This window comes from Prunus avium, chromosome 6, assembly GCF_965620075.1.
Source record: "Prunus avium chromosome 6, drPruAviu1.hap1.1, whole genome shotgun sequence".
Taxonomy (NCBI): Eukaryota; Viridiplantae; Streptophyta; class Magnoliopsida; order Rosales; family Rosaceae; genus Prunus; species Prunus avium.
Genome location: NC_142289.1, coordinates 24,846,037 through 24,866,525, shown reverse-complemented (window position 1 = coordinate 24,866,525; position 20,489 = coordinate 24,846,037). Strand labels below are relative to the sequence as shown.

Here is a 20,489-nt window from a genome sequence, read left to right as displayed (position 1 = left end):
CCTTAGGATCATTAATGTCACAAAAAAACTTTAAGGACAAAAGGTGATAATTTCGTTAATCTCAGGGACCATTTGCGATAAAAAAAACCTTTAAAAAAAATAGGGACGAAAATGAAGCTAGGTGCCACAGTGCCACAAAATTCGAAGTTCGGGTGTGACATTGCTATTCTTTTTCCTTCTAGGTGGTAATTGAACGCATCGCTACTATTTCAAGTGATGTTTGTACACTTCTCCCAAATCAATATATCAACCATTACACTTGTATTTTGAGAATCATTATCGGGAAATTAAATTCGTACGTGCTCTCTCTTATAAAAGAACAATTTTACTGTAACATATAATCACTATTAAGGACAAAAGTCAATTAAAAAATAATTAATTTGCTCTATGTCGGACATAAATTCCCCGATGACTAACAAAGATTTTTGTGTCCTGAAAATTAAAGAACATAATGTCAACTGAGTCTTTCAACACACCATTGTGGTGTGAGCTAAAGAGCATCCAATATCAAAGTTAGATTTAGAGTATGAAAATGCAAAAGTAAGGTTCTTAGAGCATCCACAGTGAGTATGTGTAAATTCGGGGGTGTAAAGTCACTTTTTTTTTTTTTTTTGGTCAGAAGATGAACTTCATTTCAAAGCCTCACCCAAAACGGGGAGGGAACAGTACAACAAACAGGGCAACCCAGTAAGGAAGCCAGAGAAACTAAACTAAACTGCAATATCAGGTAAGCAGGAACAAAGAGGTTGTCCCAGATGATGATATCACCAGATAAAACAAACTTAAAAAAGACAAACCAAGCTGAAATAAAAGGGGCAAAAGAGCCCAGTGAACAAAGCAACAACAAGTTCGAAAAAAATACAAATCCACCACAAATCAGCCACCATAAGCCAACCACAATCCTAGCAGGCCCAAGGCAAGGGGAGCAGGAACAGGACCATGAGATTGGAAGAAGGTGGTGCAAGCACCCGAGCCGTAGCAAAGCCGTGGCTCTACACAAATTCCATGTTGTACGAGATTTCTCGTTTTGCGGTATCACAGCAGAAGCCAATAGATGGAACCAGATCGAGCTGGGAGAGAGGGGGTCTGAGTGAATGTCCACCCGAGATTCTCCATCTCCACCCGAACCGAAGTCACCAGTACACCTAGAGGAGGAAAGCAGGAACCGATCGAAGGGCAACCAAGGAACCACGCCGAGAGGATTGGAATGGGGGAGATCTGGGGAATAAAACTGGAAGGGAGGCATAAAGCCCCAAATCAAAGGCAAAAAGCCCCAGAAGCGAGCATTAAAGCTCAAGTACATCACCATCTCCTCACAATGAGAGAGAATCGGACACAGCAAAACAAGCCAGATAGGAGGCCTGAAGCCAAGGAGAACAAAACTCCCGCAAAGGGAGAGTAGAGCACCCACAGAGGGGAGAGCAGACCACCCACAGAGGGGGGAACAGGTACACCCACAAAGGGGAAAGCGGAAGCACCCACAAAGGGGAAAGCGGAAGCACCCGCAAAGGGGTGAGCAGGAACACCCACGAGAGGGGGAGAAGATGGGTCGGCAGATCTCAGCAAGGAGATACACCAGCTGCAGTAACAGGATAGAGAAGAGAAATCCAGAGGAGAGGGGAGGAGGAGCGGACCTCCTTTCCCCCCCCAAGGTAGAGCGGCGCAGAGAGAAAAAGTTTAGTTAGGGTTTTGTCGTCCCTTTCTTTCTCCTTGGTGTAAAGTCACTTTTACATTCCCTTTACACCTTCGGATGATGTAAATGTGATTTTTGCCCCAATGAGAAATATGTAAATATAAAGATGTATATTTGATTTTCTTGTGTTAATTCGATTGTGTGTGTGTGTTAATGTTTTGAAATTAATTTTGTGTGTGTTAAATTTATTTTATTTCAAATAAACCTAAAAATATTTAAATTCGGATAAGTTATGAAGAGTGATGATTTTTGTGAACAAAGGTTGTGCTTATATATAGAAAATTAGAAGGAAAAAATTAGGCCTTTTTTCCCATCAATTTCAGACAATTAGATGATCTTGAGGTTTGTTTAGAAATTGTTTGGGCCTTTAGATTAATGATTTTGGAGTTTGTAAAAAATTAGGGCCGTAGGATGTTTTATCTGTTGGAGCACCAATTCAAATGTCATTAAATCAAGCACAAGCCACTTCCAGCAGCCCCCTAGGGCTCGGGCTGGGGGGGGGGGGGGGGCAAGAGCCCAAATTTTGATTCCAGCAACAAAGGCTGGCCCTGGCAGGTGGTGGGGTCCACGAGCCTGGGCTGGCCCGAAGGCAGGGGGAGCCTGAGTGCTGGTGCCACGTGGCGGCTTCTGGGCTGTCAGATTCATTTTTGTCCTTTAATCCAACAGCAAAAAAAATTTTCTGCAAAAAAAAAAAAAAAAAAAAAAAAAATCGAAAAAAATTCAAATTTTTTTTTAAAAAAAAACCTAAAATCTGAAATTTGAAACCCAAAATCTTATCCGAAAATATTGTCCAAATTAATTGTTTAGGTAAACAAATTTGTTAAAAAAACAAAAAAGTGAATAGCATTTGCCCTTTGCCATGGCAATTGCTGGAAGTGCATTTTACTTTTTGCAAAGACAGGCACTATTCATGTGAATAGTGCTTGCCCTAGTCCCCCCTTGCCATGGCAAGGGTTTCACTGCTGGAAGTGCTCTAAGACACAAGTAGGGCCCGAACTAAGTTATGTTGGATGATTGAAGTTGAATTTGCGAGTGTGGGGCACGTAATTCCAGAAACTTTGCTGCTCTTCTCTCTCATCTCTCCTCCTTTATTAGGCGTGGGGACCCGCTTCTAGGATGTAAAAGAAGATGTTAACTTCCATTTGTTTTTGCATCTCAGCCTGAGAATGCAAATGTACAACCATTTACATACGACCATTGGAGCTGATTCCGGCGATAGGGGGTGTAAATCTGATATACACCTCCTTTTACAGGCGACCACTGTGGATGCTCTTAGTTCATGGAATAGTTGCCTTCTACATTTGATGGAATTTGGTTTTTATATAACCTCTAGGTGGCTAGTTTCGCACCATTGTGGGTGACATGGTGTGTGTTTCTCAGTCGAGACCCATTATTTTGGTCATCGTGTTAATTAGGGGTTTGATTTGGCCTGTGAGATAATTAATGGGTTTAATACACGTGATATTCTGGCCATTATTCATGTAGCAGTAATTGTCACCTATGAGTGGGCAAGATTAAATGGGTGCCTAAAATCCAACCAGCGGAGAAATTACAGAGTGAGACGGTATCACCACGTCAACTGGTGATACTTCCACTCAAAATCTAACACATGTCAATTTTAAAAGAAAATTAAAAAACAATTACACCTGGACTTTGTCTTCCAAGTTTACCCTTCAACATTAATTAGACCTAACCCCTCTCCCATTGTCTTCCCTGTGCTTCGCTTCTCCCTCGCCACCAAGCTGTCTTCTCTTTTCCCTCGCCACCCACCCCAACCTTTCTCTCCCTTCTCATCCAACATCCCCAACCCAGCCCCTCTTTACCTCCCTCTCATTCTCGATAAAAAAGTTAAACGCTTTAAGAAAAAGCCAAAAATCTTGAATATATATAAGTGCAAATCAGAAATCTTCAAAAGCATCTCCTATGATGATAAGTTGACAACCCACTACTTAAAGAAAGGTAATGATGGATGTTATGGGCAACCAAGTAAATTAGTTATTTTTTCATTTTTCTGTTAATTTTATCAACCACTTTTTGGGTGGTGTTGTTTGATGTTGTTATTCATGGAGGGGGACTGCAGCCAAGGGGCGGCAGTGCGTGGTAGGCAGATTGCCGATGGGATCTGGGTGGGACACTGCTACAATTTTGTTTTCTTTTTCATGTTTCTCAAAAAAAAAAAAAAAAAAATTATTTAGGGTAAAGTTGGAAGACAAAGTACAACTATGAAAAAAATGTAATTATTTTTTTAAAAATTGACATGTGTTAGATTTTGAGTGGGAGTATCATTCGCTGACGTGGTGATACCGTATCACTCTATAATTTCTCACACATATGAGGTAATCTGATTTATACCCTTGAAACGCCCTCTCTCTCACGCCACTCTCTTTTTCACGGCTATGGCCACTCTCACACACAGCTCTCCCTGTGCGAGAAGATCTCCATCCTTTTGGTTATCTCAGTATCTTTTTCAAGAACATTTAATTGACTTACGCATGAGGGCCTTTGGCTAACACCCTCCGGGTGTAGTCTATTTACTCCGGAAGAGGAGAAAGAATGAAGATCGAAGATCGAGGAATCAACCCGCGATTATTCCCCGTGCGGAATTTTGCTCAAACACTGACCTCCTTCATGGATTTCTAATATACAAAGTCGGAACTCGTACATACTTAGTGGAAATAGAAAATCAACAGGAGTTCAAATTCTATTATCCTTGGGAATCGCATGGAAAGATGAATATTTGAAGTTATAGAACCTGTTGCCTGTTTGTCGATTTCCAACTTGACGTGGTTGAGCGGAAGCAAAATAGGGCTGGTTTTGAGGTTCAAGTGACGTAGAGGAGCTTTCCAAGTGGCTTTGAGAGACTTAATTAGTTTAATTAATTTTTATTTCTTTCTCCTTGTTGAAGAAGGAAGTCCTAATAAGGTTATAGAATTAGTAAGCCCATTATTTCTCTTTGTTGGCGGGGAGACGGAGAGAGAGCTTTTGAAAAAGAAAGCTTTTGAAAAAGAAGAGAGAGACCACAAAAACATTGATAGAGTTTTTAGAGAGCTTGCCATGACATGGAGCTAGGGTTTGATGTGGAGTTCTTGAAAATTTCTAAGGTGATGGCGTGGAGAAGAGATCAAGTCATTGATTGGATTTATTCTATGACACTATTTATTATGGTTTTTATTACAGTAGTCATGAACAACTTCTTCTTGCTAGGGCTACAATGTAGCCTAGTTATAAATACTTAATTACTTTAGTTAGTGTTAATTCCAAGTATTTTTTTCATATTGAGTATCTATTATTATGCTTAATGCTTTGAATGTTTGACAACATTTAATTGTTTTGATGCTATATTGATGACATGGATGTCCAATTTAGAGTTTTGCTTCTTGTAATAGATGTCATGGGTTACATGATTAGACATGGATGTTTGTCATGACTTACGTGGTTGTTTTGCAGGTCTTCCCAAGAACTTAATGGGCTCTTATTATACTTTTGGTATGACCAGGGATGATGAAGTATCAAATAAATTAGAGAAAATCAATTGTTAATATGGAGAGTAATTAGAATTAACATGCTAAGGGAATTGGGTAGAATTGGCTATAGTGAAATCGGAAGCTCTAGTGTTCTCATAACTTGAATCTCACTACCTTATTTTTATAATTTTGCTTTTATTTATTGTTTTTAGTTAATGAATCATTGAATCTCATTATTTAACTGTTCAAATAAAGTCTAGAGTTAATCACAATCAGTACTTGGTAAATTAAATCACTCTCCGTTGAGATGATACTTCAATTATCTCTAAACTATTGTGTGATTTGTATGCTTGCGAAATTGCTCAACAACTTCCATTGCCATGATTTCAGTATGTTATCATATTGATGTTCACATAATAAATCTTAGCACCAAAGGCTTCATGTGCAACATAAGGCCTTTTACTCAGTCAACAAACTTTTAATTTAAACCTAGCCGAAGAAGATATGCAAAATTGGGTTGCAAACAATAGGACTATTATGGGTGTTTCTTTCTTAAAGTACTACTTTTGGACTCTGATCACAATTGATTGCACCCGAGATGAAGTGGAGAGGAAAGCAATTACCCATCATTCCTTCCTTTATACTCTGATGTTTGCTTGCTACCGACACCACAACGTGTAAAGCAATCATCCAATATTTCTTCATTTTTGACTTCTTCTGATCAGTAGTCCTTGGAGTTTTCCTTCACTAAAAAAACCTGAAAACAAGTGAAAAGTAACAGCAAAAAGGAGAATAACATACTTGAAAGAAAAAGGAAAAATGTGCATGTGATTAGGATCCAAAGAGATTTAAGAAAAGAAAGAAAATTTACCCACAACTTTCATATCTGCCAAGTTATTTTAAAGTGGACTCTAGTACAACCGGACAGTGATTCTTAGCATGTGGTGTTAGCCTTTTTCTTTTTCTTCTGTTTCGAAATAATTTTTTATAAAACTACAATTACTTATTATTATTATTATTAGTAAGCAACTGATCTATTGTAGGGACATGAAAGTGTTAGCACTAAAAATAAAAATGCATAATGCATTTTACAAAATTGTTGCTGTTGATGTCTCCATCTTATTGTTGTTGGAGCATGTGGTGGTGTGGTCCTTGGATTTTGGTTTTGTCTATTTTGGTGTCGCTTACATAAAAAAGAGGCTGCTTTTGTTAAAAATAAGGGTTTAGCAAATTCAGGACTGAAGTCTCTGATTGACGGTGCTAGAAAGTTTAGAAAGTAAGGAAATTTTGACAATTTCATACCGAAATTTTGACTCGTTTGTGCTTGAAAACGGCCAGCAATTTACAAAGCGAATCACAAGAAATTATGAATACGATGCTGAACCAACAAAACAAATTCAATCAGTCATTTATTGGTCAATTTTCACAAGGTCTAAACTACAAGTTCCCTTTCTTTTGGGTTTTCTTTTCCATCCCTCTCTCGCTCACTCTCGGTTTTTTTTTTCCCCTTAGCAAAATTGTTTTCTTTTCCTATGTACAAGTTACAATCTGGAGGACTGAAATGATTGAGAAAAAGCAGAGGCACCTCTTCAAGCTTGCAGATAACTCCAATAAAAGATAGAGCCGGGAGCCCGAAAAACCTTGAACCAAAAACTGAGCAGTCAGCAGCCCTCTCTCCCTCACAAGGTGTAAAATCCATCAATACATAATATACAGAAATCATCTCCCTTCTTTGCCTCCAAACCCAAAAAAGCTGCGAATTGTCTCCCTCGTAAAGCTGTCAGAATAGTCTTTCAAAATTGGAATGCCATCAATTCAATGTCGCTGGGGGATTGATTATAGGCATTACTTGCTACTGGCTACTGATGACTCCTCTATTTCATCATAGTGGCTCTCTCTTTGGCACGGAAGTCATCCAAGCTACGGTATACTTCCCTGAGCAAACGATCCAATTCTGGATGTTTCATTAGAGGCTCTTTCTGATCCCGTTGTTCACGATAATGATGAAATGCCCTACACATACACAAGGAATTCCAAAATATAAAAAGCAACTTAGATGCACATGCCTGGACGACAAAAGGATTACTAGCCAGTCACCTATAATTCAAATTCAGTTCAAAACAGTTATACTTGAAAATGACATAATTAAAGATCTTCAATTCCTTATGAAACGAGAGCATTTAAACAAAATTTCGCACTTATAGTTAATGTTAGCTTTGTTATATGTATTCATCATAAATATAGGTGAAAGTGAGCAATTCTATAAATCCTCTAAACTAAATGTTTTCATCTCCTTTGTATTATTACCAATTACCACAATATCATCTACATAAGGCTGTAAGTAATAATGTCTAAACAGACTGGTCGTGGTGATATCCATGCTTTCTCATAGATTGCATAACTATGCCAAACCAAGCTTTAGGATGTTGCTTCAACCTATATGGTGATTTTCTCAATCTGCACTTGCGCCTTAAAAAATGGTAGCAAAGCTAGGAAAGAATTCATTCACACTTCCTCCTCAAGATCCCTGAGAAGAAAATCATTCATATCATAATGCTGGAGGCCAATTCCAAATCTGCAGCCAAGGATAGTAGAACCTGGATGGTATTGACCTTTCAATAAAACCGTCTACCTTCTGCTTCACCTAAATATCTCCATTTGCAACCAACTACAAGTAGAGTTCTTTTCGAGACCTTCCATTCCTCAGCCACAGCAGCCTTCCAATTAGATTTTCCAGGAACATAAGGAGAGACATAGAGGACCAGGTCGCAAAATCTTTATAAGATTGTGATAAATATTGATAAGACAAATACAGATGGTGACAACAATCATGAGACTTATGTTCACAGGAAGTGGTAACCAGCAGCATTAGTCCCCTTACTGGGAATCGAGTATCATTAACATGCACATCCATATCAGTTAAATCAATACCAAAAGGTCAACACATGGGTTGGATTCTGCAAACAACTTCAGGATTCACATGAATGGCAATTGATTGGTCAGTTGATTGGTCAACAGGTGTCTTAAGTGTCCAATTCACTACTTCTACGATAGCATAGTTACCAATTACATCTATGAAACTTTGGTAACTTATACCAGAACTTCCCTTAATCACACCACGCTCCCCCTGAAGAGAAGTTTCTGGTTCTCCTAAAATGTTTCTTCCCTAAATGAGATATCACCAAAAACAAACATTTTCAGCGAAGGAGAGTGATAAAACTTTCCATTCTAAGTGGCAGAATATCCCAAAGATATACACTTAGGGATACAAGGATCAAACTTACCCCAGTGTTCTTGGTGGACATGGATATACCAACAGAACCAAACACCTTATCAGGAATACAAAGCTAAAATGGGACTGGGCTGAGAACCAAAAAGGGGCTTTGACGAAATTCAATTGATAAGATATGCAGTCGGGAGTTGCATCCCGAGCAGAGAGCTAACCTGAAATGGGATTTATTTGAATAAAAGAATGAACAAAACTGAAGAACTACAATTGAAACAAGACCAGGATTTATAAGAAGAGGAAGAAAAAACAAGATTATATCTCAAAAAATGAAATGGGAACCAACAACAAAAAGCGAAACAACTTCGGGCATGGCCAGCTCCCATAGTGTGACGGGCGGCGTGTACAAGGCCTGGGAGCGAATTCACCGCCATATGGCTGACCGGCGATTACTAGCGATTTCGATTTCATGTAGGCGAGTTGCAGCCTACAATCCGAACCGAGGACGGGTTTTTGGAGTTAGCTCACCTCGCAGGATCACAACCCTTTGTCCCGGCCATTGTAGCACGTGCGTCGCCTAGGGCATAAGGGGCATGATGACTTGATGTCATCCTCACCTTCCTCCGACTTATCACGGGCAGTCTGCTCAGGGTTCCAAACTTAACGGTGGCAACTAAACACGAGGGTTGCGCTTGTTGCGGGACTTAACCAAACACCTTACAGCAACAATTGATGACAGCCAAGATTTCATTTCAATTGGAATTTGGTTATTCAACATTTACGAGGATCCTTGCTAAGCATCCATGGCTGAATGGTTAAAGCGCCCAACTCATAATTGGCGAATTCGTAGGTTCAATTCCTACTGGATGCATGCCAATGGGACCCACCAATAAGTCTATTGGAATTGGCTCTGTGTCAATGGAGTCTCATCATCCACAAATAATGAATTGGTGTGGTATATTCATATCATAACATATGAACAGTAAGAACTAGCATTCTTATTGAGTCTAGAACTCATAGGGAAGAAAATAGATTTATGGATGGAATCAAATATGCATTACCCTAGAAAGATTGAGAAACACATATAGCAAAAAAGATCAATAACCTATATACCCCTAAGAAACGCCAATTTTTATGCGTAGAAACACCATCTTGTTAGGGTGAATCTTTTCCTTCAAGAAAAAGAAAAACTTTATTACAAGAAAGCTATGTGAAAAATGTGGATGAGCCACGAGGTCTCCATAGACAGCCAGTTGAATGTCAAGTCTTGGAGTGGGGTTATAGGCTAGCATTGGTACAAGTGAAATTTCAAGGCCAAACAATCACAACAATGGCAGCAACAACAGGGAGGCAAGGTAGCACCCAGTGAACTATTCCATCTAAACCAAGTCTAGCAAGTAAACCTTAAATTTCTGCAGTCTGATACCATGCTATGATGTTAGATAAATCAAATTTTCTTAATCATCTTCATTTACGAAATTCTTTTTACAGCACGAGATTTCATGGAAATTAATCAAAGTCTTATTAACCTAATCACAAAATTAGGAAATCAATATTTTAAAACACAAGGTTTCATGGAAATGAACCAAAATCTAGTTAACTGTAACAGAACACTATGGTAAATTTTCTAATAGGAAATTCAATTTATTTAGTTATTTTATTTTTTATAATGAAGGTTAAGAATCTATAATTGACTATCCACTCCTCTTTCCATTTAATAAAAAATTATTTTAATGTTTAATTCTTTCCTTAAAATATCAACAGAATTCTTAACAGAAAACAATATAATATGCTGCAAAAGAACACCAAGCTCAAAGAAAAAAGCAGCTGATCTGCATAGACATCAGAAAGAAAAAGGAAGTTAATGTTAAGAATAGTTACCAATACTTTTCAAGGCCATAGAGATTGCCTTTATGGTAAAACTCAACTGTGAGCTGTTCAAAGTCCTTATACAGATCCTCTCTAAAATCCTTCTCCAAACCATAACTGAAATAAGAATACATAGACCCACACATTAGTGCTAATGTACTGGAGAGAAACATACTTAGAATTCTTTGTTAAATAACTGAAAACACAAGTGAACCTTAAAATTCAAGTGGGGACTGCAAATATTACTAAAACAATGTAAAGAGCACAGTTTACCACTAACCTATAGAACCTGAAAAGGCACTCGACTCCATAATTATAACCAGCAGCAGCATCTTCATGTGCGTATTTCCGGAACTCATCATACATCGAAGAGTTGAACATGCTTCTTAGGAAATAAGACCAAAATCTATACAGAGTATTCATTTCCTGCGTGGAAAGTAACAAGACACATCTCACTGCAAATCATGGATATTGAAAAGAGACAATGCATAGAAATCCAGACAATTTTATGTAGACAAACTTGCATGACAAACTAAAATGAAAATCCCATTCATATACTTCGTGGACCAAAACAGAGGCAGTGGCATTGACATTTAAAGTAACTACTTTGAAACTCAATTGCAAAGAGAAACAGTTCAGTTACATCCTCACACACAAACGTAAAGATACAACAATTACATGGAGGTGGATTTGCAACTTTGATGAGTAATGCCAAGAAATGAATTAGCAATTCGTATAACAGAGGATAAAGAATACAAAATTATGTGAGATTGATTTCAGAAGAAATTGAATACTAAATTTAGGTGACAACAATCTAATCATAAATTAAAGCTTTCAACCAATAGAAAAATATCAAAAAAACTACTCTCAATTTTTTTTTTCTTTTAGTATTCTTGGAAAATGAAATTCATATAACATAAGTTCAGATAAAAGTCTACCTCACTGCATCCAATTCCCAACTTCTTCCTGTCATTTAGGCAACGCTTATGATACTTTAGGTACCTAAAAGGAAAGGCACCCATGTTAGATAACAAATTTATGCTCTTGCTCTCTCTCTCTCTCTCTCTCTCTTCCCCCACCCACCCTGCCCCCGTCCTTTCTCTATCTATCTCCTCTCTTTCTGTATCCAACACACACAAGCATGCACGCAGATCAAAATTACGAAATTACATCCCTTACTTTTGTTGTTTAAAACCATTTTCTTCTAGAAGCTGATGACTTGGATGCTGAAATGGTGGAAATGACTTTGGCACAGAACCCATCGGTGGACTACTGCTCGAGAGAAACCCATGGGGAGAAACACTCAATTTTGAAGACCTTGGTCTGTAAAATTAAAATCATATTTGGATTAGCTTTGCAGAATCACAAGACCTAATATGCTTAGACACTAAAACATTAGCTTGGTGCTGCAACTACTGTCCCTTGATTTCGAGTTTTGTTAACTACAATTTCTCATCTCACAAGTAAGAAAAACAACTTCCGAATCACTAGGTAGAATTGCTCTACTGAAGAAACAAATCCAAAATGTCATAAACAAAATAACATTCATTTTTAACTAACCCATGACTTTCAGGAGGCGTGGAACTAAAGAAAAAGCCAACAGAGTTACTTGGTGGACTTTCTGATATGATTCCTAGAGAGTTCCGAGCAGTTCCATAATTTCTAAAGTTGCTTGAGAAGAATCTCTGTCTATGGGACGACTGCTGATTTTGGAAGTTTTTACTTTGCTTCTTCCGGGAATTAGCACTTCCAGACTCTTCAATGCCAATACTACAGTTAGATATTTCTCCAGGCTTCAATTTTGAAAAGCCTTTGCCAACGTTTGATAATCTTGAGTTTGCATCTCTATTTTCATAGCTGGGGCTGTTCTTTTTACGATTTGATCTCTTGGTTTTCAGTTCCTGCTAATTGATTATATGTTAGGACAGTGAAAGTACAGTAATTAACAAACTCCATTGGGGTTTTCTCAACCTGCTCATAGAAGTAAAGTCCATCGTTTATAGCAGACGCGAGCTCATTGGAAATGGTTTTTGATTCTTTATCTCCAGTTTTAGATCCTTCACCGACTGTACTATTCTGCACAGCAAACAATGAAATGTCAAATTATCAAAATGCTAAAGACATTAAATTAAAGTCCCATGCGTGAAACAAACGTAAAAGGACCTCGTATTCAAAAGACATAAGTTCAAGAAACATCTCTTTTTTATGAGATGAGGCAGTTGTTGCATGATTCATTGGTAGACTAGCAGATTAACACTTTTGATACGACAAAGATGCCTTCACAGCATATAGAAAAGATAGATGCTCTAAAACGCTATTTAGGCATTAAAGGAGTTGTGAAACTAGACAAGTTAGTTGCAATAAATGAAAGTGAAACTGACTGGGATAAGTTTGTTTATTTTTTGGGAAGAATATCCTGATGGTACCCCTGACACATCACCCTTTTCATCTTACCATACTACAATCTTAAGCACCGGATATACATCTGATGAGGTTGTATTTGCACCAACAGAAAACAGATATCAAATACATCCAATAACTCAGGGGGTCGCATTCCTATGTGCAATACTAATATTACTCGTTATGCTTCTTGAGAACATTATACAGTGTTTACGTCTGTTAGATAGAGCATCCAACAAACTTATTGGCTAAGTGGAGAGGCCCAAGACTTTTAATTTATCTATTCGAAAAAATACATAATTTCATTGGCAAGGAACAGAGCAACGCAGAGGACAAGTTATCCACTAGACTAGCTAGAAAACGCTAGTTAAATACAACAAAAGACTGCAAAACATAGCTAAGCAACAGGACATTATACATTGTAATACAAGGCTTCACTTTATTAATGCCACATACTCTCAACACACACCCTCATGTGTGGTGTAACTTGAGCCAAACACATGGACTGGACAACCCATGTTGTGTCACATGGAGTGCGTGTGGCCATTGGGCTTGACATGTGAATTGCCAGCTCTAATACCATGTTAGACTTTGTTGGTTTACCACTATTTGCAAGAGCTTAAGCATGAAATATTTAGATTTACTTACAATATGATAAGAGTAATCAGCTTTTTCAAATATACATTTTGTTACTTAATGGCATACCTGAGTGACAATTACAAGTCTCTGGACATCCTGATCATTGACTACAATCTCATCATCTTCATCATCAATCCTTTGGACACCACTGTCATATGAGGAACACATACAATTAGAGGCCGAGCAAGCAGACACTACAACAATGAAGCAGATAGTAAGATTGCATACCAAATTGCATGATCATAGTATTGTAATTCTATTGAAGCAAGAATGCTTGGCCAGGATATGCCAAAAAATTTAGGCTCCAAGTTCCAATTACATTAAATTGAATGGCACCAGTACAGTTCAACCACCAATTTTTAGTGCACAAACAAACAAAATGTATCCTGGAAGCATACTTTCATCAATAAAGAAATACGAAAAAAAGAAGAAAAGAAATGAATAAAAGACTGCAGAAAAGAAGAAGAAATAAACGAGAGCAATAAATGTCCACGTGCACAGAGTCACATAATTACAGGTCACAAGGCTTCCAACACAAAAGTCTTCAGATGATAAACAAGAAATTAAAAAAATTTAATTCTCCAGGACATGGTGATTGCTGAGAAACAACATTAAAAGAATATCACTACAAGCACACCCCACTCCCCAAAAAACTGATGAAAAAAAATATAGTAAATGGTTTCTTTTTCTCAATATGGCTTTACAATATGAAATAATATTACATTCAGGCACATAAAAACCTGCAGTTGGAAATTTTTAGCTTCTTAAATTGAGAGCCGGGACAGATTCATCCAACATAGTAAATCCTAATTGCATATTAAAATATAATATACAAAAGAGGGATTAAAAGATTGTCCTCTAGACAAAGATATCTCTTCTGGAAAAAGGTAAGTTACAATTACTAGATACAGATACAGAACCGAGTCTTAGTGCACATTAGTACTTGCGGAGGCACTTTATCTATCTCTCCTAGAACTAACCAACAAATTTCAAATAATTCGTAATAAGCCCAGGTCTATTCATTGTCACACCAACCACTTAGGAATGTGAGATTCGTATCTAAGTAATTTGAGTGAGATTCGTATCTAAGTAATTTGAGTAGGTCAGATTACAAAAATGTTGTTGGTGCCTTTGTTATTTTCTTCAGAACCAGTACACCTCACAATCCATTGGGGGCTAGCCCTACAATACTTATGGTTCTCGCATTTAACTAAACTCACCTGTTGCACCCTGGGGTCCCCACCTGTGGCCCCATAGAACGACATTGTACATAAAGCATATCAATCAAATACAAAAAAAAAAAACAAAAATCATTGAATACCTTCTTCTAACAGGAGAAAGATCATCCTTCTTTATTATTTTCTGCTCAAGCTCTAGCTCTTCATCCAGCATAAATGTGTTTGCAAAATCATTAGACAGGTCACCAACATTCTTCATATCCATATCTGACGGCATGCCTTCCACCCCATCATCATCGAGTCTTACACTTTCAATTCCCTCTGAGTGGTCTAGGCAGTCTGAGTAATGATTCATTTTGACAATTGAGGAATCGCAATTTGATTCAGAAGTCAACTTTCCACTTAAACCACCATTATAATCTTGTGATCCTCCATTAACCTGAACACCATCAGTGCCATGTTTGGTGTTTGATGGCATGCACAACATCAAAGTTTTTTTATCTGATGAAAGTTCAGCTTTTTCTTCGGAAGTGTTCCTTCCATCATCGATGGAATCACTATTCTCAGGAGCATTGATAGACCTTTCTTGATGTTGAACTAAGGAAGTTTGCGGTTTGGATGTTAACACGTCTGCAGAGGCTGCGGTCCACTTTGACCATTCATCACGTCTCCGTATCTTGTTAGCCTAATCACAGAAAAGAAGCAAAGCATTTTAAAAACATCCATAATTTGTCAGCATATCTCTCAAATTCTCTGAATCCAACATCTTTCATAATTTGAGTAGGCCACCAAAAGTACAAAGGCACCTCAACACAGGTAATTACAAAAATGTTCCATTAACCTCAGATTATGAACATTATGAAGGACAATTTTCCATTACGGTGGCCTTCACTTCCAAAATGACATGAACCCCCAAACTTAGAAAGGAAAGATCTTTCTTTAAAAAAAATGAAGAAAGAAATAAAAAAAATAGAGTTAAATAAAACAAATGAGAGAGACAGGAAAAATCCATTGTCAGCAAACAATAGATATTCACCACAAAAAATAGTCTGGCTTTGCCGTACCATTGAGAATACAGTACAAGACAAGAAGACATAAAAATCAGGATAAGTGCTAGAAAGAATATTAACCTGCACTTCTACAGTAGCTGAACCCAGCAGTGAATCAATGATAAACGTTATGTCTGTACACATTTTTTTAACCTGTAACACAAAATATAAAAAAATTAGCTTATTTACATTATTGCAAGCTACAAAACAGGAGGGCATATATTATCTAATCTAATATATCACACAGCAAAACATCGGTAAAATTGATCAGCACGTATTACTTAGCTTCTACATATGCACTATGGTACCGAAACATACCCTTTTAAAGTCCGCAATCGTGGTTATTGGAACCCATCCTTCGTCATCCATCAATGAAATTAGGTAATGGTCATTCTTTAGATTTTCATCACTGCCAAAAGGAGATTAATAGAGTCAATTAATGATAAATGCAACATCTGTAACATCTATCTATACTTCAGAGAACTCTCCTTGTCTTCTATGGTGTGCAGAAAGTCTGTTTACAACAGATAATAGCAATAAGTCAGTTAAAAACTGGGATACTTTTGTCTTTACATACAACCCCACTGTTTCTCTCACATCCTTATATTTCTCTTCCTCCAATAACTTCAACAAGCGCATGTGCTTACTTTTCTAGTATAAACAAATTCATTGCTTTTCATTGTAATAATGTATATTTTAAGAACTTCTCCAGGTCTAGGTCCATTGAATAGTCCCAACTTTTCAGAGAAGTTTCTGATGAGATCCAACTTTTTAGAGGGTCGAGAATGTGTTTATGCTACTCATTGAAATCCAGATCTATTCACTTCTTGCTTTTGGAATTTATACTGCTCGTCATAGAGAGTTGAAAATGTGCTTCACTATGGAAAAGCTTGACTTTCATAAGCAACTTACCTGAAATAATACTCTATTTGTTTAATAATAGAGTCCCTCAAAGAGAATGTATGTGTTTCTGAGGGTAGTAATGGAGCCCCTGGATTTAAAGGATGTGGCATAAAGCGAGGAGGATGAGGTCCTCTAATTGCACCAGGTGGTGGAACTGGAAGATAGCATATGGGTGCAGGACCTGTGTAATTGATATAAACACGAATAAAACATAAGGTCATAAACACAAAGTAAAAGATCAGCAGCAGCTGAGTGTTAGGAGATTCATTGAGCACATTGATTTTTCCATTTTTTCAATTAAGTAAATTCAAGTATACTGGTGACACTGGAAATAGTCCGATACCAAGGGGAAAATGGAAAATTTGTTAAAAATAATACACATAATTGAAAACAAAATAAGACAGCTCAGCACTGGCATGCTATAATTACCAGGAATGCTTGGGCCGACCATGAATCCTGGAGCTGGACCAAAAAAATGAGGTCTTAAGAAAGGCCTAGGTCCAACACCTTGTTGCACAGGAATGTTCTCTCTGGGGTTAAACGGTCGTTGATGATTCCAAGTATGATTCCAATGGCCACCAGGTTCTGGCAAATTGGGTCTTCTAGTAGAAAAATTGGCACCATAAGCATTTGGATTCCCTCGTGGTTGAGGCTGAACTGGTTGCACAAAAGCTTGCACTGGGGTCTCACATCCAGATTTTGCAATATGATTTTCAACACTTGGAATGGGTCCAGGGTATGGCTGGTAAGCATACCCAGAAGCAGCAATGTGCGGCTGCTGTACCATAGTATGAAAAACAGGAGGAAGCGGTGGTTGATGGTAAGGTAAGGGTACTGGAAAAGGAGGTGCGGCATTTGGGTTGCGCCTAGGGCCTTTTTGGTGATGTTGTGATGATGAATGCTTGTGTGAAGCATTAGAATTTCCAGACCCATTTGACTTCTGCTGCATGACAAATCCCTGGATGACCAATCAAAACATTTAAAAGCAAATACAGTTAATGACCAGATGAACTAAAGTAGCATGTATCTTTTTGTTTTTGACCTATTGCTCATTTTTAATAGGAATGAAATAAATTAATAAAATAACAATGTTCATGAACAGGTGGCAGGCCCTAACACTTGAAATTCTAAATAACTAATCCAATGTTAAGCGTATATCTCAAAGCACTAGTGCTAGACACATCAAGTAACCAGGAATGGCAGGAAGGGGGAGAACAAGAAATCAAAGACTAGCGAGCCACTTTGGTAATGAATCTCTAATAATTTTCTGTTCTAGTCCTTCAAGACAATGCAAAATCTGTATTTAGCAGGCCGTTTAGAAGAACTTTTTTCAAGTAAATTCCAGTAAGTGCCCATATATTTAGATACATGGACTCAGTATGCAACAGTTAAATTCTGGGTTATCCTAGTACAATATTAACTTTTGAAGGGTTGCCAAATATTTTTTTTTGAAAAAAAGTGAAAAACATTTGCTTTGATTGTAATTTTGGTTTCGATTTTATTAAGCTCTCTAGTTATTAATCTTTTATTTGAAGTTATATTATACTCTGAGGTGTTTTCTTCAAAAAATACAATATATAGGACATCAATAAAGATATGAATATGCGAATTTAATTTTCTTTAAATAATTTTTGCCAAATAAAAATGATACTTTAATTAATTACACAAATCTCTTCTCCTAAAGAATAAATAAATAAATTATTCAAATAAAAATGACCATTTTCTAAGGTTTCAATGCAGAGATAAAACATTACTGAATTAACCGTGCATGTTCCATAGTTTTAAACTTTTCCAACATGTAGCAAACAGGTTTGGGTTATTTTATAGTTCTGCAGCCAAACAATAGCTTTCTTTTATCTTCATGGAAGCTGTCACATGGAAAACCATTTATGGAAACAAACGGACCCTATAAAAGATTCCAAGAAATCAGATGTTCAGCAATTGACAATTTACCTGAGGAGGCAAGGGAGACGGCTCTGCGGCCGGCGGCTTCGCGGCAGCATCTGAATTTTTGGGCCTGTGGGCGTCGGCCAGAGCAGGCCAGGACTCAGCCCCCATGACGGGAGCATCCTCGGCCGCCTTGGCGTCGACAGTGACCGGAGTCTTCCATGGGGACTTGGGCCCACCTCCATTGACATTGAGGTCCCTCTGGTCATCCCCAGCCTCATTCTCAGCCATCACCATCACTCCTCCGATCTCACCAAAACCAAAATTCCTTTCCTCTCCTTTCCTTTGCTCAACGAAGAGAACAGAGGCAGTGGCAGTGGCAGTGACAGTGTTAAAGTTGTAAAATTGAGGGGAAGAGCGTGGAACGGAGTATCAAGATCTTCGTGGGCTGGTGGAGCAAGCTGCGATCAGAGCGAAACGCGCGTTTTGTAGTGTTTCATCCTGTCATGGGTTTGGTGGGCGCTAGGGTTTTAAGAAGAGTGACAAAGAGAGAGCAAGAGAGAGAGAGAGAGAGAGAGAGAGAGAGAGAGTTTGTGTAAGAGAGGAGAGAGAGATAGACAGTTGCGGTTGCGGACGCCAACAAAGTGCGCGAGCTGTTGAAAAGCGTGTGTAGGTTTTTTTGGGTCCCCTTTTATATGAGGATCTACTGACGCTGAGTCAATAGGTATGTTGTCTATTGCTAGACTACTGTTTGGCTACTTCCACACTATTACAGTTCTGCTCAACCTCTTATTTGGAAATTTACGCGGGTGTGGAAGCAGTCCAAAATGTGTCTGCAAAAGTAGAGATAGAAGGTACGCTGCCTTCCACTTCCTACATTACAGATTCTTCTTTTAGCTAATTTAGCCTTACCTTAGCATGGATTTGGATGGAGCAAATAAACTTGAAATATAGGGGGTGTACTCAAATGAGATTTTAAAATATTTTAAAGAAGTTTAATAGTGCAGGTGCATTCAATCACGATTTTATAGAAGTCTATATCATTATTGGTGAATTCAATTTAGACTTTTTAAACTCCATTCAAATTTGGATGTATTCAATCACGATTTTAAAATACTTCATAAAAGTTTGGGTGTATTTAAAAATTCATTGATTTTAAAAGGAATACAAAAAAGTGGTGGATTTCGTTTGATTATAGACTAATTTTAGACCATGACAAATCTTTGCTTCTCCCCAAATATTTTGATAGATATGTTGACGCCCAAAATGAGATTCAATTTAGATAGATGTGGAGTGGTGGATGATGTGTGAAGACATGAGCTTTCAGCACGTGTATGTGCCTTCGGGAGGCAAGGCAAGAAACTGCCTTTGGCAGTCAGTGACGTTTAGCATAAGTAAAGTAAATAAGCATGCAAAAGACAAGGTATATGTGATTCATCCGAATGATGAGTTACGTCCACAAAGAAGGATGTTCTCATTATGATAATGTTTGTTTACATTTGTATAAGGGGATTAGACCCAAAGATAAAGGGAAGAAGGCCCAAGGCCTAAGGTACAAAGCCCAAGAGTCCAAGGCCCAAGGGTCAAGACCCTTTTTCTAAGTAAAGAGTGGTTTTCTTTTCTAAGTGAAGATGAGTCTCCACCTCTTGTAGTTTTCCAATGTGGGACTCTTGACATTGCTCCTAGTTGTGACCTGTGGCAATGCTTATTTGGCTAAGGTGATGATTTCTCAAAGCAGGGCACGTGGTTGATCTTGCTTATCTAGTTGCTCGGTTAGTCACGGTATCAACAGTAGTCCCCCAAGTTCGCGAGTAAGAAGGTACTTCTTGCTTGGGGATTTGTAATTTTAAGTGCATTGCCCGAGAAACACCGTAGTTCATCTTCCAAGTCGTATAGTGCACTACCCACAGTCCCCCAAGTCCCTGGGTAAGAAGGACATTGGAGGGAGAGAACTTGCAACAAAAAACCAAGTGGTTTGCAAGTCCCCAGTTTGTTATGCAAGAGTGTCGAAGGGCATCATAGTACACCAAAGGGCGAGGGGTGCCGAAGGTACAAGACTTGCATGTCGCAAGACAAGGTGCTGAAGGGCACGTGACAATTTAGAGTCTTTATGAAAAAGTCTGCCTCTCTTCATCGAGAATCCCCCATTATATGGACAAAATACAAGCTAATTTAGGAAAG

The 20,489-nt window shown here is 38.1% G+C and overlaps 1 protein-coding gene and 1 non-coding gene across 2 annotated transcripts; one reads left to right on the top strand and one right to left on the bottom strand.

The window, feature by feature from the left end:
* Positions 1-6,536: 6,536 nt before the first annotated feature.
* Positions 6,537-18,982, bottom strand: LARP1A (LA RNA-binding protein). The gene is made up of 14 exons (XM_088254612.1): positions 18,375-18,982; positions 16,851-17,379; positions 16,431-16,602; positions 15,837-15,927; positions 15,600-15,671; positions 14,613-15,154; positions 13,358-13,439; positions 12,224-12,328; positions 11,813-12,153; positions 11,432-11,575; positions 11,191-11,254; positions 10,533-10,678; positions 10,265-10,369; positions 6,537-7,170 (listed from the first exon to the last, which is right to left on the bottom strand). Exons 1-14 carry the CDS (start codon positions 18,603-18,605, stop codon positions 7,032-7,034), a joined length of 2,763 nt encoding a protein of 920 aa, XP_088110738.1. The 5' UTR covers positions 18,606-18,982; the 3' UTR covers positions 6,537-7,031.
* TRNAI-AAU (transfer RNA isoleucine (anticodon AAU)) lies at positions 9,181-9,254 on the top strand. The gene has a single exon. It is a non-coding gene; the product is annotated as a tRNA-Met (tRNA).
* Positions 18,983-20,489: the final 1,507 nt, after the last annotated feature.

Excerpts from the sequence above, each read along its gene's own strand:
- LARP1A (XM_088254612.1), bottom strand. The coding sequence starts at position 18,605 with ATGGTGATGGCTGAGAATGAGGCTGGGGATGACCAGAGGGACCTCAAT. Across the intron at positions 12,329-13,357 it reads GACTTGTAATTGTCACTCAG|AATAGTACAGTCGGTGAAGG; the intron begins GTATGCCATTAA and ends TTTGCTGTGCAG. Across the intron at positions 11,576-11,812 it reads ACGCCTCCTGAAAGTCATGG|ACCAAGGTCTTCAAAATTGA; the intron begins GTTAGTTAAAAA and ends TTAATTTTACAG.